Source organism: Crocodylus porosus, unplaced genomic scaffold (assembly GCF_001723895.1).
Source record: "Crocodylus porosus isolate Cpor-Errol unplaced genomic scaffold, CroPor_comp1, whole genome shotgun sequence".
NCBI classification, from domain to species: domain Eukaryota; kingdom Metazoa; phylum Chordata; order Crocodylia; family Crocodylidae; genus Crocodylus; species Crocodylus porosus.
Window position 1 is genome coordinate 88,957,928 of NW_017728906.1, and position 24,481 is coordinate 88,982,408.

The 24,481-nt window shown below is 42.8% G+C and overlaps 1 protein-coding gene across 1 annotated transcript in view; it reads left to right on the plus strand.

The window, feature by feature from the left end:
* Positions 1-21,098, plus strand: part of MRPS9 (mitochondrial ribosomal protein S9) — a 51,895-nt gene extending 30,797 nt beyond the window's left edge. Inside the window, exons 6-11 of the mRNA XM_019529572.1 lie at positions 2,224-2,309; positions 12,949-13,024; positions 15,027-15,195; positions 17,954-18,062; positions 19,004-19,173; positions 20,893-21,098. Coding sequence (XP_019385117.1) covers positions 2,224-2,309; positions 12,949-13,024; positions 15,027-15,195; positions 17,954-18,062; positions 19,004-19,173; positions 20,893-20,984 — 702 coding nt within the window. The 3' untranslated portion in view covers positions 20,985-21,098. The remainder of the gene's footprint in view (positions 1-2,223; positions 2,310-12,948; positions 13,025-15,026; positions 15,196-17,953; positions 18,063-19,003; positions 19,174-20,892) is intronic.
* The last annotated feature ends 3,383 nt before the right edge of the window (positions 21,099-24,481 follow it).

The window sequence follows — 24,481 nt, forward strand, 5'->3', positions numbered from 1 at the left end:
TCAAGTCTCATTATATTCATAGGGACTTGCTTCCTTAGGTCCTCTATTCTTTTTCAGCAATGAGGCAAGCCTTTCAAGTGATAGCCCACCCAGCCTATACTCAAAAACACTTGCCCCTCTCCGGTGAAGTCTGGGTTTGCTATTCTGCCCGACGTCCTGCAGATGCAAAGAATTTTTCATCTTGTGTTAGGAAAGCCTTATGCCAACTTGCTCTAACAAGCAAGGGTGGGGGTTTGCCTAATGAAATTTTTGTATCCATATTAGCCCTTTCCCAAACTGGAATATGAAGGTTTTGAAAGCTGTGAGAGATGCTGCTTCCCTGACTAGGACTTCTATACCGTGTTTGACTACAAAGTGGGAAACCTACCCAGATAACTAAACCCAACTGGGATGTAGTGGCAATTTACTGCAATCTTACAGATATTTTAAATGGTATTTGCCTTGTTTTAGGAGATAAGTTATTAAAATATAAAAATAAAGATAAATAAATTTTAAATAACATAGAATAATAGAATCATGAATCATAGAAAATGAGGGTTGGAAGGGACCTCAGGAGGTCATCTAGTCTAAGCCCCTGCTCAAAGCAGGATCATCCCCAACTAGATCATGCAAGAGGCTGCAGACTGATAATCTGTGCAAAACTATTTTAGTTCTTAGCTGATTTCTGTTGCCCCTACTCAAAACCAAAAGATTTCTGGAAGGCTTAGTGCTGCAGTTTCTTTTTTTATGTTGTTTATAAAGCTATTCACTTGTTTCTTGACTCCAGGGGGTTTACACAATTGAGTTGTTCAAAAAATATTTATTTTGCTCCTCTGTGCTATTATAAACTTAGCACTAGCCTCCGTCAAAGATTTCTGTAAAATTGACTCCACGACCATTTAAGCGCTTGGAATGCATCTACTTTGGAAATAAATCTGCTGTGGACTTATTCTCATGCTTTTAAGTACAAATTTACTTTTAATACAAATATACTCTGTGTTTGGGTGTATTTGGGGAGAAGATATCTATTTTTAAATCATGACTAGTGGGTGTTTTTACACATTTTTCAAGTGTTAAGATGTGTTTTAAAGTGTTGCATAAGTACCTTTGCCTACTTAACTTATAGTATTATACATGTGAGGAGCCTAGCACTTTGTACATCGGCTCCTATTAAAAATGTAATGGCTTTCCTGTTTTACTGTTAAATTATTTATTATTTTACAAAAATATAAAGAAAAATGTTTAAAAAAATAGATTTGTGCTCTGTCACTCCTTGCCAATTGGAGGACTGGCAATATAGGAATATAGGAACAAGTTCCAGGTACCTAATGTACATTAAATTAGAATAGGTTGACATCTTTTAATGCCTGATAAGAAATCGTATATGTTGAAAAGCAATCTGAGTAATATACAATAAGTATATAGCATATCTGCAAACATACCCATTACACGCGTTTACTTGTTCTACTCTATATATGACTTACTGGGCGTGTCTAAATGAGATGTTTACTGTGCAGTAGACTAATTACCTGCGTGGTAAATGGCATGACATCTACACATGTGCCCCTATTAAGTTGGAATAAACTAATTACTCTGCAGCAGGATAGTACTTGTAAAGACAAGTACTGTCCTGCTGCCAAGTTAAACTCTGCAGCAGTGCACATGGAGATGCTGCCCTGGCTGGCTGGGGCACAAGAGTGCTTCAGCATGGGGACTGCCTGTCAGCCAGTCCCATGTTGAAACACCCTTGTGCCCCAGCCAGCTCCTCCACAGCACATTGAGCTGCAGGGAGCAGCCCTGGGCTGCCAGCTGGGGATGCTCCAACCCGTCTTAACGTGCTGTATTCCTCCGGCACATGTTCAAATGGCAGTAAACTCCACTGTGTCCTTAAACCAACATGGCTACAACCTGTACCCCTCATATATTTCAAAATTAAGCCATTGGCCTGTGTTATGTTTTGCCCAAATCCTTTTCAGTGTTGCAAATAACTCTAGACCGTAGTCCTACAAACTAATTTTACTGTTTAATTGTATTGCTATAGGAAGTTCCATTGAAATAATTGTAGGATCAGGGTCCCAAGTGCAGCATGACCCTGCAACGTAGTGTATTTACATTTATTAAAATACTTTGACCAGTTTTAGTATAATTTCTACATCTTTCTGTATCTGTATAAGACGTAAGTATTTTCTTATTTAAAAACATATAAAAAGTAATTTATTTAAGTATTTTTTCCACATCTTTTAGGAAATATATGCAAAACTACTGAGGATTCAGAAATATGAGGACGAAATGAGAGCCCAAGGCTCATTTCCTGGGACGGGAAATGAGTTGTAAGTTTTGTTTGTAAACTAATATCGGTACCTGTTTTCATAAAATGCTTCAATGTTTTACCACTTCTTACAATTTTAGAAGCAAATATTCTTGGCTTGGTGGTTTGGGGAGAAATTATTCTGGTATTGCTGCACTTGAGATATTGGCTGCAAAATAGTGATCTTAAGCAAATATATAAGATCCTGGTCTGTTTGTTTTACTTCATCTCTGTCAGTGTGTGTATGCTATTTCATGTTGAAAGGCCAGTCTTTCATGCATTCCAAAACATACATGCCACTTACCCTTTCACCTCTGTCACCCTTGCCTCCTCGTTTCTTCACCCCATATTCTCCTAATCAAGGATTAAGTGGAGCTGGAAAATGAACACCCAAGAAACATTAAGTTCTTTCCCTACTTAATAAGTTTCCAATTATTTTTAATCAAGATTTATGAGAGCCTCAAAGATCTTTAACCATCTTGTTAACTGCTGGAAAAACCCCAATTCAGGCAATGCCTTTTTAACCTAGTGCAGTAATTCTGATGTTTTAGTATTTATAAATGATAGATTTTCTTACAGTTAGAGAACATCAATTTTAAACCATTCTGTTTGCTTAGTATAATTTTGATCAACTATATATGATCAAATACATTAAATTAGCTTTAAAAACCCTACTTTAAAAAGTCATAAATAATTGTCCACAGTAGCCACATGTAATGATTTTAGTTATCCACCATTCTGTCCCAGGATTTTGCTGCCTAGAACCCAACTGCTTTGCATCCACTGCCCTGGAAAGAATAGTCAATGGGTCTGGGTAGAGAATAAAGCCCACATCAGCTGAAGGGGCGTGGGATAGAAAGCAAGAAAAGAGAAGTTATGAGCCAGTGATTGGAGATCTTTTGATATAGGTTTCATATATGCAAAATTCTATATCTGTTACATTTCAAACACGTGAGGTCTGAGACTTTTGCCTTTGCAGCAACATTACCATATGTATGCATCCTGGTCTCCTTCACATGAAGGATATAGGAAAAGCACAATTTTCTGTTTCTCAGTCTCCTCTAAACTACTGGATTACAGACAGCCAAAGAAGTCTGTATGGGCTATGCAATGTGCATTGTGGGCAACGTCTTGAAAACCTGCAGTTACTGGTGAGTAACTTATCTTCCCATTAAGTCCACATGCACATTCCTGCTGTAGATGACTCAAAGCTGTGCCCAAGTCGCATGGAAACAAGTCTTAGATACTTAAGCAAACAGCAGTAGTAGGGCATCTGCTCTTGAAGTTTCTGTAGTGGTTCAATGCTTAAAGGAGTATATGTGGCTTCCTTGAAAATTCAGATATGAAGACATTCTTCAGGAAAGCCAGCAGTCACCTAATTTCTGGTGGAAGTGGAATCATTGGGAGGTCCAATTTAGCAGTCTCATAGCAGATGTTAACATAGTCTGATACCATTGGGCCAGTCTCTTGGGTAGTAGGATCTGTGGCTCAGGATCTTACAGTTTGTAGTTGGCTTCTCAAAACTGTAAGCTAGTAGAGGATTATAACTTCTTTCCCCCAAAATCCCATCTTTTTGGCTCTTCTCTGTAGGTGTGCTGTGGAGGTACTCTGCCTTCCCATTTACGTGCAGTGACCACAAAGGAAAAGTAAAGTGGGGGTATAAGAATCCATTGCCCCTAGTAGGAACCTGATAGTGTTTGTCCACCTTTTCTATGGTTAGGGCAGAGGTAGCAGATATCTCAAACCAGCTTTGCTGGGTCTGTAATGGCCTTGTTCATGTAGAGGATCACCTAACTGGAAGCAGGCATGCCATATGTCCAAATGTCTGCATGGGCTTCTCAGCCTCCTCCAGAAAAGTTTGTAGTATATGGGCCACATCATGATGTTTCAAACTTTTGCAGTCATCCAACTGAGGTGCTAAAGGGGGGAAACAAGAACCTTGTTCATAGAGGAAGTCATAGAGAAGTAAGACTGGAAGGGACCTCCAGAGTTCATAGAATCATAGAAAATTAAGGTTGGCAGGAACCTCAGGAGGTCTTGTCTAACCCCCTGCCTAAGGTAGCATCAGCCCTATCCAATACAAGCCATCATTTAAACTCTACAGAGGGCTACTGTCAACCCTGAGATCACACAGACCTAGCACCCTAAACTGCCACAGGAAAAGCAGGGGAACCACGACAAGCAATTTCCTGCTTCTATAAAACGTTGTCAGTATACGCTCAAGAGGTCCCAGATAGAGGGCTACGACCCCCTCTGCAGAGGAAGGCAAAACCCCCATAGTCCATACCAGTCTGACCCTGAGGTAAAATTCCTTCCTGATCCCAAATATGGCGATCAGTCTGACCCTGGGTAGACGTGCAAGACCCTCGAGCCAGAGACCTCCAGCTTTAGTCCCAACGTGAGCATTGGCACACCATAGTTGAAGTTCCCAGTCTTGGCTGTAGCCAACACCCAGTGCCTCTGGGAAGGCTTAAAAACACCCTGACACAGCAGAAAAGAGAGGAGGAGGATGTTAACTGGCAAAACCCAGAAGCATGGGAAATACCTATAGCATAGAACATAGGCATTAGGCCTGTGCGAATAGGGAACTATTCGATTCTTATTTGGCCGATGCAGAGGACAGTGGTTCGATTCCATGATTCGAATCACTGTCCCCATTCAATTTAGCCAAACCAGAATCAGAGATTCAGTGCTGATTCAGCGCTGATTTGGCAATGCAGATGAGCTGTGGGAGAAGCCCCCATGGCTGCCCTGCTCGGCCCCATCCCCACCTGGCTCTAGCCTCTTGGCACTTTAAAAAAAATTAAATTAAAAAAGCCCCACACTCACTGACTGTAGCAGCTACTGTGGGGGCTCTGGGGCCTCCTGACAGAGCCCCCTGTGCAGTCCCCTCTCCCCGATCGCCTCGCCCCTGATGGCTCCTGTGCCCAGCGTCAGCAGTCAGGGAATCAAAAAAACCCACCCTGTACTCACTGGCAGTAAAAGCGGTTGTAGGGGTTCTGGGGCCATGTGGCAGAGCCCACCTCCTGTCCCCATTTGCACAGCACCCGCTCCCCAAGAAGCTTCCTATGTCAGCATCCAAATCATTAATAAACATATTGAACAGCACTGGGCCCAGGACAGACCCATGTGGGACTTCACTTGAAACCTCTTGCCATTCTGACATGGACCCATTGCTTGTGGCTGTTGAGCCAGTTATCTATCCACTTTATAATAGTTTTATCTAGATCACATTTCTCCAATTTGTTTATGGGAAGGTACTGTCTCATCCACCCCCTCTTCCTGATTTGGTGGCCTATAATAAATCCCCACCATTAGGTACTGCGTCTTTCATCTTTCATCTTCACTCCAATAAATGCATTCTGATTTGCCGTCTTCCTCTTGAACCAGGGAACACGTTTTCATTTCTGACATACAGGGGAGCATCACCACCCAACTCTGTTCTTCCAAAACAAAGTGTAACCATCCATGTTGACATTCCAGTCATAAGAGTTGTCCTACCAGGTCTCGGTGATGCCAGTCAGATCAAAGGCTTCCAGCTCATCTTGTTTATTCCCCATTCCGCTCACATTTATATACATGTAATGGATGTATTTTGCATTTTGATCTCCTTGCTTCCCTTTTGCACTACTTGTTGCAGTTCTGTAGTTCTCTGGCCCTTTCCCAGAGTTGAGTTGCTTCTTTGAGTCCTTTCCATTCTAGACTCTGTGCTTGGTCACTGGGAGGTTTTGATCACCATCCCCTGTGGAGCCCAGTTTAAAGCCCTCCTTTCCAGGTTGGCCATACAATGCCCAAAGATGCTTTTCCCCAGTCTCATCAGATGGATCCCATCTCTTGATAGCAGTTCTCCCCCCAAGAGCATCCACCCATTGGCAAAGAAGCCAAAGCCTTTATGTTGACACCACCATTATTCTTCTCTTCCTTCATGATGCAGTGGTCCTGGAGCCCTGTCCTTGGGGTCTTGCACTTCCTGCTCTCTACGCTGCCTTCTCTGCCTCATACCTGCAGATGTCTTCTCCTCTGCCTGTTCCTTAGCAGTTCTACCACAGAGTGCTTGAAAGTGGTTGCTGACTTTAATCTGCTTCTCTTCAATTTTGAGGCTCTCCTTTGTGTAGTCACATGCTGCCACTTCTCCTCATTGCCCTTTGGCCTCTGCAGTACCAGCCTCTTGTAACTCTTGTCCAAGTAATCTTCTTGGTCCCAGATGCAACGCAGCATGGATACCTGTACTTCTAATCTGTGAATCTTCTTCAGTGCAGACATCAGCTTACACTTGGTGCAGATGAAGTGCTTCTGATCCTCTGAGAGGACCACGGACATGGTCCATCCCACACAGATCACAACAGCTGATGCAGACTCTGTTTTTGCCTCCTTTGCTTCCTGAAGAACACCTATCCTGTAAGGGTGGGGAGAGGGAGGTAGGGGAGAAGGGGGAAAAAGAGACACCACAGGACCCTGCACACCAAACTCTTGCACCAGGGCCCTTGCCCACCAACACATGCACAGGCACAGCGTCTTTTGCTCCCTGGATCCCTCCTAGAGTGAACTCCCTAGGCAAGCTCCCTCTGTTTGCTGCTCCCACAGTTTGCTAGATGCTGTCATTTTATAAGACTGCCTATCCTAGTTCCACCTCTCAATTACCTGAACGAGCCCCACCCGGAGCAAGCCCTGTCACACAGTTGTTCTAGAATGGGGAAGAAGAAAAAAGAACAACAAAAAGAGAGGAGGAGAAAGAAAGAAAGAAAAAAAAGCAGTCACATAAAAAAGGCAAACCCCAGGCGTACACATCAAATACTAGGCAAGCACTCTAGCACCAATCGGCCACCCCAAGTCACTAGCACACAGCAGAGCCTTTTCAAGGCAGTCCCACACCTGAACTTATCCCAGAGCCATTGCTCTCTAGTTACTGCTCAGCAAATTAGTGTCAGGCATTTTTTCCATTTTTCCTGGACGGTACATCTAGGGAAGCTAGGCCTGTGCTAAGGGTCTGAAAGTTGAAGCATAAGAGCAGGACTAGATATGTTCTGTATGATCTGTCCCTAGAGCATCCCCCTTGATGAGAAACCTGGGGCCAAAAAATGGCCACATTGGGAAGGCCAGGGGGCTTGATACTGTCAGGCTGAAGATTAGGGGAGTTGTGGATGCAGTCTGGTGATTCTCTGTTAGAAGAGTTTCATGACTGGTAGGTCCTGAAAAAAGTTAAGTATATGTGGAACTATGGGTATCAGAATCAGAAATAGAGTGTGAGAGACCTCTATCAGCTGAGATGATGGGAGCAGGTCCCGGAGTAGGAATAATGCTGTGTGGCTCAATGGATTTGCAGTGGGTACTGGTAAAGCCAGAGAGAGCGGAAGAAATTTCGGATTGTGACTGAACCATCAAGTTGTTTGCAGCTCTGAAGTTGTCTGGAACCACAGGAGCACTAGTACCATTGGATGTGATGGAGTTCTGCAAGCTGGTTGAAGTCTGCACTGTCTCCTGTGAGATGCAGAAATTTGGAGGATCATAGGGCCCACTACAGAGTGTCTTGAGTACTTGACTTCATGCTTTCCAAGCATCAATGCAGCAGGCTCTGGGGATCCAGGAATCAGAACCAGGACTTTGATGCCAAGATGTTGTTAAGTTTCATCAGGATCCATGAATGGGAGGAATAAGGAGATGGCAGGAAGATCTCTGAAACAGGGGTCTCCATCTGGAACCAACCATGGGTCTGTACTCCAGAGGACTTCTCAGACCCAGATGAGGAACATGGTCACCTTAATAGGGAAGTAGTCTGGTTAAAGGATCTGTTCCTGGATCTCCCTGAGATCCCTGATGGAACTCCCTGAGACAGTGAAGGTATTTAATGTGTCTTATAGCTAGCATGGCTCTTTTGCCAAATGGGTTCTATCTGAAATCTGGAGAACAGGAAGAAGCCAGAGCAATGATCAAAAATAAGAGCCTGCTCACCCCACAGATTTATTCAACCTGTACTAAAAAAGGCCAGACTGCTCTAGGCATGCAGTACTGTACAAGCTGGAATCAGTATAGCCACATAACACTACCCATAGGCTAGTTAGTACAGTATCCGATAAAGCTTCCATCTCATGAGGTGGTGCCACTTGCAGTGCAGTGTGCTTGAATGTACCACTGCACGGCACAGTACATTTTCACTACAGGTATGTATTTAAAATAACAAAATACAAAAAGTAGAGAAAAAATACAAAAAAGAGGCCTTGCCAACATAAGGAAAAGAGTGGAGCATCACATAACTGAAGAGCCATGTGCTGAAGACCAGAGAAGCATTAGGTTTCGCTAGAGAAGACAACAGAGACCAAAGGAAAAAGACAGCAAACATTATAAAAAGAGCAAGAGATAAACTTCCATATAGTGCAGGTACAAAAATAAAAGAAAAATCAATTGAAGTAAAAGAGAGCAGCTACTTCAGTTTAGTTTTCGTTTACCACAGGGTGAGAATATCCATATAAGTAGTTCTCATGAAGCAGCTGAAGTGGGACAATTCCACATCCCTTTTTACCTTAGAGTAAATAGTTAATCTGCCTGTAATTTCTGATAAATTTCCTATTTATGGCTAAGTAACAATTATCAGAGATTCAAAGATGTTAGGGTCGGAAGGGACCTCATTGAGTCTGACCCCCTGCCCTGAGCAGAAAAGAGTGCTGAGGTCAGATGACCCCAGCTAGCTGCTTGTCCAGTCTCCTCTTGAAGACCCCTGGAGTAGGGGAGAGCACCACCTCTCTTGGAAAGCCATTCCAGATTCTGGCAACCCTTACTGTGAAGAAGTTTTTTCTAATGTCCAACCTAAATCTGCTCTCTGTCAATTTGTGGCCATTGTTCCTAGTTGCTCCAAGGGATGCCTTAGTAAATAGAGCATCTCCTATTTCCTGCTGCCCTCCCCTGATGAATTTATAGGCAGCCACAAGATCACCTCTCAGCCTCTTCTTGAGAAGGCTGAAGAGATCTAGGTCCTTCAGTCTCTCCATGTAGGGCCTTGCCTACAGGCTTCTAACCATACGAGTGTCCCTCCTCTGAACCCTCTCAAGATTCTCTGCATCCCTCTTGAAGTGGCCAACTATGGCCTGCCCAGTGTCACATAGAGGGGAAGCATCACCTCCCTGGACCTGTTTGTTATTCATCTACTAATGCATGATAAAGTGCGACTCATGTTCATCTTGGAGTCAACTATGACTCCAAGATCCTTTCTGCTGCTGAGAAGGTCACCCCACACCCTGTAAGTGTGTTGGTAAGATCTAAATGTTCCTTATTTTCCATTCCATTTGTATAGTTCCTTCACACACCTCCTGACTGCCATCTTATTTAAATAGTTTTAATCCTTATTACCCTTCTTTTTCTTCCTTCGGAAAGATAAATGCCCTGCTCTTCTTCTTTTTCAGCTTCTTACCTTTATTAAGTATTTAAATATTAGTGAGATTGGAAGAGGATGCAGTGTTAGTGAAACTTAAGTCTTGTGATGTGAATACATTAGCTTCCTTTTCACAGGCTCCAGCATACAGGGCTCTCTAGTGGATGCCTTTTTCCTTGAAGGTTTTACTAACTGCAGTATTGATCTCTCATTTCTGTTGAAGGTCAAAAGAGAATTCCTGGAAGACAACAGTTGTGATGTGTCTTAAAGAGCCCCTTCAATGGTTGCAGGCAGGATTGTGTTAGCCTTTTAAACAAATCCATATTATAAGGACTGGACACAGTTTCTTCCTTTGGGGAATGGAGTTAGTATATAGCAGACTGGTTGCTTTGAGTGTTCTTTTTAGGAATTTTATCATAGGATGCTCATTAACCCAATGAAATTCCCATCTTTGTGTACTCATGTACATTACACTAGAATCAAGGGCAGAGAGCGAAGGACAGAACAGAGCAGTAGGATGCTATTCTACATACGACTAGGTGGCAGGGAAGCAGATAATAGCCAGTTTGCCTTTTAGCAAACTGTAGGCACCTGGGAGGAAAGTGAACTAAGGATATCTAAAGCAGTGTAATGTACACCAGTGGAATTTTACTCCTAATTCTTTGAGTTAATTTTGAACCACAATGAGCAGATTTAGCCCAGTTTCGTGGCTTGTGTTGTCTGTCTGGCTGCTGCTGCTGCTGCTGGTGCTGCATTTTAAATTTTTTTACTCTGCTGTAATGTTGGTTACTTCAGTGTAAATGTGCCATTTGTCCAGGCTTATAGATAGAAATTCCTGAAGAGAGTGGGTAGTTAAAGAAAGTCAAAGGATTGAGACATTTACATTGGTTCAAGGAGATATTCTGTCCCAAATTCCTGTCCTTCCAGTTAAAAGTCTTCATTTTCAGAGGTCCAGCTCTTTTCTTTGGATCCTGCTGAACTTCATCATTTTTCACTCCTGGTTCCCAGTAAGATCTGCTGTTTTTCTATTACAGCCATTAGCTTTTGGAGGGTGGAGGTAGTTTCAGTGAAGGTTTGTGTAGCTTCCTATACTTTGGGGGAGGGTGTTATTTCTTATCCAGTGCCTATTGCCTTGTTTCTTGCTTAGTAGTGGGGACATATACTAAAGCAAGATATTGTCTTAAGCAGTGGTGCCCAGTTTTTCTTTTGTTTTCTCCTAGTTGATTGATGTTCATGGTCCTTTATGATTCAAGTTAGTTCCCTATGGATTGTGGAGTTATTCATCATAGTTTTCTAGGAGATACCCTTTAGTTTGAACAGACAAGGGGAGAATTGAGCTGGAGTTCATAGTGGATGCTGCTGAAAAATAATCTCATATGACATGACTCCTTCCCAAGCTCAGCCAATTGATTTACTCGTGAAAACAAATAACTGGTGGTCAGAATTGAAGATACTGCATCTTTTTCACGCACTTAAAATTCCAAAAAGGTTGAAGAAATTATTCTCACATGTTCCAAAAGCACATATACCTGCCCCACTGGCATAAGCATGGATAGTTGAACTGTGAAAAAATTTATAGGAAAAAATCCTATGAGTGCGTAGAAAATAAGAACTATTATTCAAATATTTAGGCAAATGTTACTGCAGGGTTAGGCTCTGAACCTGCAATGATTTAAGTAAATACAAAGATTTTCACAAATGAAAAATCCCAGTGACTCCGTTGTAAATTTAAATAGATATGCGTCTGTCAGGAAAAAGGTCGTGCCCTTAGCTTCTCCTGAAAATGGCATTCTTGCAAGGAAGAGGTCATTTAACCCCTAATTCATGAAAGCACTTTAACCACAGTACTTAAGGTACTTGCTTAAGTAGTCTTAAGTATAGGGATGCTTCTCTGATTTGTGGCCTTAATTATGCCACTAAAAATATTCATTAACCTTAATTGTTTCTAACAAACCTATATAAGTAAGAGAATAGAGTTGTCTCCTTAGCTCACTTGTAATCTTATTGCTATGTATGTAATATAGCAGTCAATATTTTTATTCTGATGCAGTAGCATTTCTTTGGGACAGCACTTTTGAATTTCCTTATACTAGAAATTTAGGCCCTGAGGTCATTTCCACACTGGACTGTTTTCTTTAAAATGTTCACTGCTGCCACTGGTGCATCTCCTCCACTGGCAGCAACCATGAGAGAGCTGGTTGAGTCTGGCCCCAGCACGTTGTCTAACTTTGCTCAGAGCAGGTGTAAAGTGCCAACAGCTACCTCTACTCCTGTGTTCCCTGTCCAATCATAACTACCACGGGTAGAGTTGCATGAGTGAAAGTAGGCATAGACAGGAAAAAATCTAGTGAAAACAAATCTATATTTGTGTTTGAACTGTTTAAATACACTTTTTCCCTTTCAATTTTGTTTTGATTTGCTAAAATCCTATGTGCCGAGTTTCAGCCAACAGGAAGTTTTTATGACTGGGTTATACACCTGTGGAAAATTAGCTCATCTTGGAACTGCTGAGTGATCTTTAATAACAATAATGCAGTGATTCTCAACTGGGGTGTACCGTGCCGGTGCTACTGCTGCCATGGCCAGGTAAAAGTGCCCTGCACATCTGGTGCGCAGCCAGACCGGGAAGGGCTACAGCAGTCAGGAGAGCCAGCTTGTGCCTGGTTCACAACCTGTCCTGGTTTCCTGGTTCAGTTTCCCCATGCTCCCTCGCAGACATATGTAGGGCAAGTTCCAGCTGCCCCACACGCTTCTCTTTCTGGGAGGCGTCAGGCAGGGTTGGACTGTGAAGCTCTCCAGCCTACTGTAGTCTTATCAGAGAACCCTAACAAGGCAGGAGACCATGTATGTGCTGGAGCCTGCCCTGCCTGGCGGCGCAACACATGTGGAGCACTTTTACATGGCAGCAGTACCTAGTTGAGAATCACTGACGTAAACTGAGGCTGCATAATGGTGGTTCTCAACTGGGAGTGCTGCCAAACTCAAAAGGCTGAGGAGGAGTGCACTGACTCTTAGAAAGTTAAGAATCATTATAGTAATGAGTGACACTTTAGTAAAATTGATAATTAACTTTTGATAGAATGAATTCAAGAGGTGGAGTTACTGTTCTATTCAGAACAAAGATCTTCTTTAAAGCTGAGTTAAACCTTGTGATATTTACTATGTGAATATAGTGTATTTTGTTTGGTAGTGGAAAATATATTTTAGAACCAAGCCTGATGGTTATGTGTGGTCCTTTGTGATATAATTCTAATTGCATGGTTAATTAAAAAGAGAATATATGTGATATTTTAAACAGAAAACTGATTGGCAGCAGATGGCTGATTAAGGAGGAATTGGAAGAAATGTTATTAGACAAACTGTCAGATCAAGATGTGAGTAATTAATCTTTTTAATTTAAGGGGACCTGTATCTTAAGAATACAGACTCTGACTGTATTTAGGATCCTGGAAAAAAACTCCTTAGAGGTGCTTCTAAAATTATTTTTCTTTTCGGTTTTTTTTTTCTTTTCTTCCTCTCTCAAGGCCCCTTATTCCTCCATTCCCCTCAGTTCAGGTATACACACACAAAGGAAGCATCCATCACTATATGTTACCTCTGTTCTTAACAGTGGTCCAAGTGGTCTCATGTAGCCTTTTAAACATACAGCAAGTATGACAAAAGTTTCCTATAATCATTAATGTGGTTCAGTAGCAAGATGAAGACACCTAGCTTGCTTAAAATGCAGAGTTCTCTTTCCATAGCTGTGTTGGCAGGGGAGTGTGAAGATACCTGGCTTTTAGTCCATATAGCTATGCCAGCAAAACAGTGTGGGCACAGCTGGGCTGTCAGAAACCTTCTTGGGCATTGCTGTCATTTGGGGGAGCTTGTGTAACTGATGGCATGGCAAAGCTGTGTCTATACCAGGGAGCACTGCAATCCTAGCTATGACAGTCATGTAGTGAAGAGGAAAGCCCTAATGTAGAAGTCATTTCTATGCTATCTAACTCTGCATGGATCAGGTCTAATCAACACAGCGCTTAAATTCCCAGTGGCATTGAATGGTTCCTCTTCAGGGCTCCCATGGTTACAGGTAAAGCTGAACAAAAACGATCAGATGGTAGAAGTTGCATTATAAAAGGTCTTGGACAAATGTAACATTTGAGACATTCTGAGCAGCAAGTGTACGGACTCATTGCTGGTGAATTGCCTTAGAAATGGCTGAAGCTCTCAAACTGGAGGCATTGAAGCATTTCCTTCTGAAGCACATCTTGGAACTTTCCTTATTTACAGCCTTCTCCATTTTGAAGGGTTTTTTGTCCTCCCCCCTTAAAAGGAAGTTGGTCATGTATGTCATGTTAATTTAGTTTCTCTTCCAAAAAGCTTTGCCACAGAAATATTAGGCTGAGAGAGAACTGCGATGCCAAGTTTGAGTGATATCAAAATATGTAGAGCTACTGCTAATTCTCTTGTACAGGAGCAGGCCACTGCATAGGAATATATAGCAGAAAAAAATATATATATTCTTATGCAAGAAATGTGAAGTGGGTAAAAAATTCTGAAAAGCACTTTAATAAAGACTTCATAAGGAAATAAAATAAGGTATTGCAGGGTGAGAAAGGAGGAAGTATCCATTATACATAAACTGTTCCTTTCTGTTCTTTTACCAGCAGTCCAGTCCAGAACTCCTTCAAATAGTAGTTTGTAGCAGGACATCACAGCTTTCAGCACAAAGGGGTTAATGCTGAGGTGTTTACTTTCTAATCACATGTTCAAGAACTAGGAAAAAAAGCACACAGTAGCAAAGGATAATTTATTTCAAGAGGTTGCCCTTTAAGTCAAGTATCTCTTGAATTTTTAAATAGCTTGATTGTTCGGTTTTAAAGGAAATCGTAAACATTAAAGTAACTCAGCTTGAACAGCCAAAGATATATGTATTTCCTGTATGTATTATGAAATGTAATAATTTAAGAGGTGCAGTTTAGGAAAATAAAATTATTTCCATTTCAATATACATATTGACTTATTTGGAACAAGGTGGAATTCTTTCCTTCCCATTCTAATAAATCAATTGTATCTGGATTTAAGGGCCCCTAAGTATTTGCCCCTAAATGTTTTCTTTTAAAACTAAGATGAACATTCTAATACATTAATTCTGTGTTACAGAGAGGTTGGTTAAAGAATCATTGTTGCCTGAAGAAAGGATTTGATATCTTTAGTCACACAGAAAATGATGCATCTGCATGCTGTTTTTAAAGCAGCATGTAGATGCAAAAATGTCATCTTGTCAAAAATCATCAATAAAAGCAAAGTAGGAAAGATCAAGTATATAAAAATAGAAGGTTTTAGCAAATGCAATTACACTCACATCTCTTAATGAATTTTTATTGTCTGCAGTATTCACTGTGTATTCGGCTATTAGAAAGATTAGTGGCATCGCCATGTAGTGGCATTGAAGAAGAGTATATGGCGAAGTTTCGCAGAGGCTATGTTGTACAGGTACAAAGATTCATGAATGAGCCCCTGCAGTATGATGAACAAGGAGTGGCTTTCAGCACTGGAGAAGGTAATAGTTTGGATGGTTGGAGTGGAGAATTCCTCCCATCAACACCTAAGAAGTTGCAATTATTTTCTTTAGTAATGCCAATTTTTAGCAATGTCACTGCATTCCTTGTTTGTTTTTATATACTTATATTGAACAGCCAGGGGTCATTTTTGGTTGATGTGGTAATGAAATGGAAACTTATGTCTATCCATACATTATATAATGCATTTATTTATTTGTATTGCCATAGTACCTAGGAGCTTCAGTCAAGGAGGAAAGATCCTGTTATGTTAGGTCATGGGTGAGCAATTATTTGGGTCCAGGACTATATAGGAAGTTTTGATGAGTTGCCAAGGGCAGGCGGGTAGCAGTGTTTGAGAGCAGGACAGGCCAGCGAGGCCAGGATCACAAGGCAGCTTTGCAGGGTGTGGCAACATGGGGTCAGAGCCTGGGGCACAGCCATGATCTGCTCCCTGCATGCCCCTGCACTGTGGGGTGATGGAGCATGTGTACAACGGTATGTGTGGGAGCTGCCTGGGTGCTAGGTCCTGGGAACTGGCCTAGGGGTGAGGCAAGCGGTAGAAGGCACATGCAGCAGAGCTCACCCAGGCAGTGCGATTCAAGGCTGCCCCTGTGGTGTTCCTCATGGGGCCAAGCCCTGCCTCCTCACACCCAAGGTAGCCCACACCGTGCTTCAGCCTGTGTCTGGCTCCAGCCAGCATGCACAACTTACCGGCAGGGCTGCACCTGATGTGGCTGCAACCTCCTGGGTGCTGCTCAGCTCCCCTTACCTCCAGCAACAGCTCCTCCTCCTGCTCGTGCTGTGCCACTCCAGGCAGGGAAGAAGCTTCAGCTAAGTGGCTTCTGCCCAAGCACATGGGGCTGTCTCCAGCTCTTGGCTGCATTCTGTCCATTTGGCCGCCCATTTCTGGGCAGGAACAGGTGGGGCTTGGCCCCATACAGAGTGCTGCGGGGGCAGCCACGGGCTGGATCCAAGTCAGTTGGTGGGCACCCTCCCACAGGCCAGATCCAATCAGTTGGAAGGCCAAATCTGACCCATGGGCCATATTTTTTTGCCCACCCTTGTGATAGGTATTGTAGAAACAGAACAAGAAAACTTTCTTTGTCCCTCGAGAGCTTACAATCTAAATACAAGCTGAGAAATATAAGACTGCTGGATACGGATTGGGGTTCGCAAGGAAGCATGGAGATGTATTTGCAAGATCAGGCACTAGTATGCTCAGACTGCTGCCTAACAGGCAGGCATCAAAAGGAGTCCTAGGGAGGGATAAGGAGGATAATGAGAGCCTCTTGAATATTTAGAACAGGGTGGGGGAAAGCACAAAGATGCTAGTTTGTAAATGTAAGTGGGAAGAGTAATCTGACATCATGGGTCACATGAAAGTAGGAGTCAGTTTCTCCATACTGATGGGCTAGGAAAAGCAGTCTTTGTTGCAGCAATTCTGGATGGTTGTTATTGGTTATTTTTATTTCCCAGAGGCAGAGAAAAATGTGTTACGGTATTAAAGATGGAATATGTTGAGAGCCTGGAACAGAGCTGTAGTTGTCTAGATAGGTAGAAGGGCTCAGAATTAGTCAGGTGGTAAGGACCTAGAGAGAGGTACCAGTCAGAGTGCATAGGGTACAGGCTTTGAGTGATGGGAAGGCTGTCCCTAATCGTCAAAAAGTGGGGGTGGCATAGAAGAACTGAGGGTTAAGATTTAGAGCTCTTTCTTAGCCATGTTTGGCTGGTGGGGACAAGTAGTCAGCCACAAAGAGATGTCAACACGACAGGCCAAGATTTAATCCATAATGGGCTACAACAGTGCCTTCAGAATAAATCAGTAAATCATCAGTTGTTGGAATCAGTAGATAGTCATTCTGCAGTACTTGAGAAAAGGCATTATATAGTTAGTTGTCATAAGTTCAATAATTACGTCTTTCCCCCTGCCTTTTAAGTAAATAAAAGCACAAACTCATTTCGTGAATTTTGTTTTCAAAGTTCAGTCATTAAACAAACTTTTTTCATATTACAGGAGCTCAGAATCGTAAATGGCACTTTCTTTTGGGATAAGAATGTCATATTTTAGCTTGCAAACAGTGCTTTTACAGAGATATAAAACTGTAGATAAGTTTCTGATGAAACCTTGCCAAATGAAGAGAAAAAAACTGTAGTGGCATTGTATTGTTCCTATAAGTATAATTCAAATTGTCACCCAGCTATACGAGTACTCTTTATTAACCTGTCTCGCTATTTACATATTTAACAATGTGTTTTCATAATTTGTTACAAAATGCTCTTCTTACCATCCAGTTTGTGGGATGGCTTTAAATGCATCAGAAGATTTAATGAAATAACATGAGAAACTAAAGGTGTCTTGGTTGTTCTTTAATTCCCCAAATTGTTACTCATCTTCAAAAGTAAAACTGATCAGTTATATTGGTAATTTAATCTTCTTTCCTTATATCCATTTTGTTGCCAGTGGAAACGTTGTGTTCATATGTTGTGTTCAATGTAGTAAGTAGCGTGTGGTCTATTGCTTTTATTTTCCTGAGGAAGGGTATATGGTCCCCAAAATCTTGTCTACCAATTTTACAGATGGTCCAGTAAAATATATCACCCATAAATATCCTGGCCTTATTCATGTTTACCCCCCTTTTTACCTTCACAAAGAAAGTAGGGTGTGCTGTCTGAAAACCTAAGGTCTTGCCTTTGTTTTTCAGTATGTCAAATGCAAAAGTAATGAAACCTTTATAATGTGTTTTTCTTTGTTCTAAGGTAAAAGGAAGACTGCAAGAGCAACTGTAATAGTTTATGACAATGGGAGTGGAAAGATTACAGTGAATGGGGTACATTATATACATTACTTTCCTATTCTGCAGGACAGGTGAGGACACTATGTGGTCTCTGCTTATTGTTAACATCATAAACAGAAATTGGAAGGGACTCTGTCTTCAGTAGAACATTTCCAGTATACAAAGAATACATTCTTTTTTAAATTAACTTCTTTCTTGCATGTTGGCTTGGATCCTTAGCTATTAATGTCTTTTGTTTCCATAGTTATCTGGTTTTTGAAGACTTGCCTTTTTTGCTTTTTTCCACACAACCATGAAAACTAGAGATTAAGAACTGTGACAGCAAAGCTTATCTCCTTGTTTGTCGTTTGTTTTTATCTTTCTAGGAGAGATGCAAAGTACAAAATGACAGACTGTTAGGGTAGCATAGTTGGGAGATCTTCCCATCACAGAGAAGCATTTGCATTTACTAGGGTCTCAGTGAAATACACCTGCTTTATGAGGTGTAGTGATAGTGGTTATGCACTCTTACTCCACTATACTTGAGTATAGCATCAGCAATGCAAAATGCTTTATCTGAAATTTCAGGCTATACACTGTATTATACCATTTCAAATAATTCTCAGGATTTCTGAAGATAACTGTTTCTTAAATCAAGCCAACATGCATTTAGTTTATTTCTTTTGCTTGCTCTATAGTACAAATACCTTGTATGGCCAAGAAGCTAATTGCTTAATAGTTATTTCAGATTGGGTTTAATGTATTGGCAGTGGAATGTGGGGAGGCTTGCATTGCTTTGGGCTACATATATCTGGTCATTAAGGTCCAGAACACAAAAGATAATTAAGCCCTTAATTCCATTTTTGTGTCTGATTTAGCTTTGAAATGACTGGGAAGATTTATGGATCTGGGCATATATGCCTAGGGTATTAGGGGAAAGGGCACGGAAGGCAGATTTTGTAATATTTAAAATTTATAATTTTTTAAAGGAAATGTACATACTGTAGTACTTTTGTTTGTTTGTTTGTTCCAGAGAGCAATTAATGTTCCCAGCCCAGTTCCTTGATAGACTTGGAAAACTTGATATGGTCTGTACGGTCTCTGGTGGAGGGAGGTCCTCACAGGCTGGAGCAATACGTTTAGCTATTGCAAGAGCCTTAACTAGTTTTTCTACTAAAAATGAAGTGGAATGTATGAGACAAGGTATGATATTAAGTAAGAAGGAAGGCATTGTGCTGTCAGTAGTATGTGTGTAATAGTTACTGATAAAGTTTTCAACTGTTGAAAATTAAAAGGAATTACAAGCCTTGCTTGTTTGAAATACCTGGCTTTTCATGCAATCACATGCACAGGTATATGCAGGACTCAGGCTTCAGTTGTATATAGTTCTAAAATTTTTCTTTTTTTTTTTTTATCATTTCAAATATCATAACTAGATTTTGTTTTTTGAGTAGACCCTGCAACTGTTCTTGACCTGTGGGCTACAGGTTGAACACCACTGTATTTCAGTGGAGTTAAAGCTATTTATGTAGGGTTATGTTCCCTCAAAATATTCCTAATTATATTTTTTCTATATTGACAAGCATTGCTTACAATGGATTGTAAGCATCCTATCTATTGACATTTCGCTGGTATCAAATGAAAGAGTGAGAAAAAAGTAGGTGTGCACCAATAGAGATTTTTTGGGCCAATACCAATGGCTGATTATTAAGGAGCCATATAGGCCAATACTACTCCTGTTGCCGATATGCAGCCTGGCCAGTGTCCAGCTGGTAAGTCTGGGGGGAGGGGCGCAGATTGAGGCCCCCATGGTGAGGGAGGGAGTGGGGCTGGGGCACGGCATGGGGTGGAGCCACAAGTGGCTTGTCCAGAGGGGCATGAGGGGTGGCTCCCTGATCTGTGCATGCAGGGGTTGGGTTGCCGCTGCAGGCTGGGGCTGAGTTTGGGCTCTTCCCAGCAGGTGGCTGGGCCAGGGCTGCAGCCACCCCAAAATTCTCCATAGCTCCTGCTCTGTGTTCAGCCTGGACCAGCCCCCCTGCTGGGAAGAGCCCAGCAGAGCCCTGGCCCCAGCCTGCAGCAGCAGCCTTTCCTTGCCCACACACAGATTGGGGCGTACACCCCCAGTGCCCTCCCAGGGTGCATGCAGGAGCAGGAGCCACGCCTCCCCACACCCCATGGATGAGCCTTTTGCAGCTCCATCCCACACCCTGCCCCATCCCAGCTGGGCAGTGCCTGTCCCAGCCCCACTCCCTCCATCATCACAGGGACCTCAGTCTGCTTCCCCCCACCCTTCTTTTTCCCCCACCCCTTCCCTTACAAGAGACTTACAAGCCCAATGCTGCCGGGTTGTGCTTCTTGCTGCCTGCATACTGCCCTGTGGCTGCACACATGCACAGGGCATTTATCGGTGACATTATCAACCACATCAGCCCAAAAAAGCAGATTACCAATACTGTCAGTTTTCCTTATATAGGTGCCAATCCAGTATAGGAACGATGTATCTGTTTACCTCTAGGAAAAAGTGTTGAAAAACACTTCCTAAAGTAAATTTTGCATAATATTCCTCAAGTTTTGGCTTCTGCTGAACATGATTTTGAATTGATTAAAATTACATACATTTAAACAAGGTGTAATTAAAATAACAAACCTTATAAAAAGAATCATGATAGTTAAGTAAAACGTACAAAATACAAATACAGGTATTGTCACACCATTAAGATGCTACAGGGTCTGATTAAATTGTTACTACATATTCAATTCAAGCTGCACTTTCTTCTGATCTAGATGTCATAGTTTCATGTGGTATGCAAAGTCACCTATTGTTTGAAATGTACTACATATGCACATATTCCTGTATACATGCACACAGATTAAGTGAAAGTTAATATATATTAAAGCGACCATCTTCATCTTGCTTTGTAGCTGGACTACTCACAAGTGATCCCCGTCTGAAGGAACGAAAGAAGCCAGGTCAAGAGGGAGCTCGAAGGAAGTTTACGTGGAAAAAACGCTAAATCAGACCGGATCTGAGTTACGTGGTACAGTCGGTAACAAGTCCATCAGTGTGATTCATTTACAATTACACTTGTGTAAATATACATGGTAATAAAATTGTTTTCATTGTTAAATTTCATGTTTTTCCTCTTTATTAAAAAAAATTACCCAGTTTCTTAACAGATTTCAAAAACTAAAAATTGAGTGTTTTATCATAATATGGGTCTAAAATAGGAATTTCAGCATAAAAATCAAGGCTCCTTTTAATAAGTCCTTGTTGACATCAGTGTGAGCCACCGGATTCATAGATTGTTAGGGGCTGGAAGGGACATTGCAGATAATCGGGTCCAGCCGCACCCCGCTCTAGACAGGAAGACAACTGGGGTCAAGCGACCCCATTGCGGTGACTGTCCAGTCTCCTCTTGAAAACCTCCAGGGTAGGTGACTGTACCATCTCTGGAGGGAGTTTAATTCCACAGTCCAGACAACCCGACGGTGAAGGAGTTTTTCCTGGTATTAAGCCTGAAGCGGCCTTCCAGGAGTTTATAGCCATTGGTCCTGGTCTTCCCCAGGGGTGCCCTAGTGAACAGTTGTTCACCGAGCTTCTGATGCACTCCTCTGATATAGCAGTAAGCTGCTACCATGTCCCCTCTCAGCCTTCTCTTCTTTAGGCTAAAGAGGCCCAGGTCCCTCAGCCTTTCCTTGTATGGCTTGCCTTGCAAGTCCCTGATCATATGGATGGCTCTTCTCTGGACCCTCTCAAGTTTTCCCATGTCCTTATTGAAGTGCGGCACCCAGAACTGGACGCAGTACTCCAACTGCAGTCTCGCCAGTGCATCGCACCGACGGTGTTCAGTCATTACCCTTAGGTCCCTTTCAGCCATGGTGCAGATTAGGCTGTCACCTCGGAACCTGTATGTATGTTGTCCCCAGATGGAGCACCTTACACTTGGAAGTGTTAAACTTCTTGTCCAGGTCCGCTTGTATCAGCAACCAATCAATAACCACACCATAACTTGGTGTCATTTGTGAACCTAGCCAGCAAACTTTTCACTCCCCTATCCAAATCATTGATAAAGATGTTGAAATGCACCGGTCCAAGCACAGATCCTTAAGGGACACCACTGGCCACTTCGTGCCAAGATGACATATCTGTTCATAAGAACTGTCTGGGTCCTACCCTGTAGCCAGCTTCCCACCCACTGAACTGTGGAGCACCTGAGCCCACAATCTTCCAGTTTTCCCACAAGGATACCATGGCATACTAGATCAAAAACCTTTTGGAAGTCTAGGTATATAACATCTACCTTGTCTCCCTTGTCCAGGTGGCAAGAGACGTGGCCATGAAGGAGATGAGATTGGTAAGACAAGACCAACCCATGACAAAGCTGTGCTGGCTGTCATTCAGAATCTTACTTTCTGCAAGCATATCACACACAGATTCTTTAATGAGATTTTCCCTGGGATAGAGGTTAGGCTGATTGGTCTATAGTTGCCCAGGTCCTCCCTCTTCCCCTTCTTAAAAGATGGGCACAATGTTGGCCCTCTTCCAATCCTCAGGGATCTCCCCTGTTGTGCACCACAAATTCTGAAAGAGCTTTGCCAGAGGTTCTGCAGTGGCCTCAGCCAGCTCCTTCAGCACTCTCAGATGAATTCCATCCGGTCCTGCTGACTTATAAATGTCTAGCATTTCTAGTTGGTATTGTACCCACTCAGCATCTACAGTGGGGTAGGCGGTCAGTCCCAGCATGCCCATGATCCTCATCTCGCTTGACATTCCCTATAGTCTGGTGAAATAGGGAAGCAAAGTGGGCATTCAAGAGTTCAGTTTTCTCCCTGTACATCGGTTACCAGGTGTCCCAAGGTATTAAGCAGGGGTCCCAAACTTCCATTTGTTTCCCTTCTACTGCATACATACCGAAGGAAGGACTTATTGTCCTCGACTCCCATGACTAACCTAAACTCAGCTGCCACCTTGGCATTCCTGATCGTTTCCCTCAAGTGCTGGCCACTAAAGTATAGTCTTCCTTTAGGACCATCCCTTGCTTTCACTATGTGTATACCTTTTAAAAAAAAAAAAAAAAGAGGATTGCAATGTCCCTATTAAGCCAGGAGGGTTTGCTGGCCTCCTGCTACCTTTCCTCTTTGCAGGAATGGTGTTCTTTTGTGCTTTGAGGATCGTGTCCTTGAGCAATGACCACTCTTCATGTACCCCATTTGTCTTCCCTTCCTGGTCCCTCATCGCTTCCCCTACTAATGCTCTGAGCCAGTCGAAGTCAGCATTTTTGAAGTCCAGGACTTCAGTCCTGCTGGTTGATTTGTCAACTTTGCAGTGGACGGTGAACCTGATAATTTCATGGTCATTGTCACACAGGTTACCCTCAATCTTCAAGCCACACAGCAGATCATCTTCCTTGGCCAAGACCAGGTCCAGGAGAGCATTACCTCTAGTTGGCCCTTGCACCTCCTGGGTCAGAAATAGCTCCTTGATCAGTCAGGAAACTGCGTGAACTGTCTGACCTAGCCAAGTGTTCCTCCACATCTATGTACAGGTAATTGAAGTCACCCATGACTACCAAGTCCCTTGCACGCGTGGCCTCTGTCCATTCTCAAAAGAACTCCAGATCCAGCTCCTCCCCTTGGTTCAGTGACCTGTAGTAAGTGCCCACATTTAGGTCTCTTACCTTTTTCCTGCCCCCTGTAGCTTGACCCAGAGGGTTTTAAGTTGTTTATCTTTGGAGCCAATGTGCCTCCAGAGAGATGTACTGCTCCCTCATGTATAAAGCTAATCCTCCACCTTTTCTCCCTACTCTGTCCCTTCTGTGTAGTGTGTAGCCCTCTATGGCTGTGCTTCTGTTATGTGAGGAGTCCCACCAGGTCTCCGTGATCCTTACCAGGTCATATTGCTCACTAGAGAGCAGGAGAGCTAGCACCTGCTTCTTCCCCACGCTCCTGGTATTGGTGTACAGCCAGCTGAAGCCCTCAGCTGACACCCTTGTTTCCCCGAGACACTGGGAGAACTGTTTGGGTAGCATTTTTCAAAAATAGTTGTGCTGTCCTCCACAAGGGAGCTTTCCTATGTGCCAGTCCCTGGGCATGCTTCACTTGGAGTTTCCCCATCCCCCAGCAAAGTTAGTTTAAAGCCCTGTCAAGTAGATCAGCCATCCTGGCTAAGAACAGGGCCTTACCTCTCCACATGAGGTGAATGCCATCTTGTCCTAGAAGTTCTCTCTGAAGTTCATGCTGTGGTCAAGATAACCAAACCCTCATGGTAACACCACCGTCTGAGGTATCTGCTAATCTCTTTCACACAGCCTTCCCTCCTGGGTCCAAGGCCTGCAACAGGGAGCACAGAAGGGAAAACTACTTGAGCTCCTAGTCCCTTGAGCCCAGCCCCCAGAGCACTGTAGTAACTCATGACTCCATCAGGGTTGGTTACCGCTGGCTGTGTCGTTTGTGCCCACATGGATGAGGAGCATGGGGTAATAGCTGGAGGGATGGAGAAGCCTGGGGATCC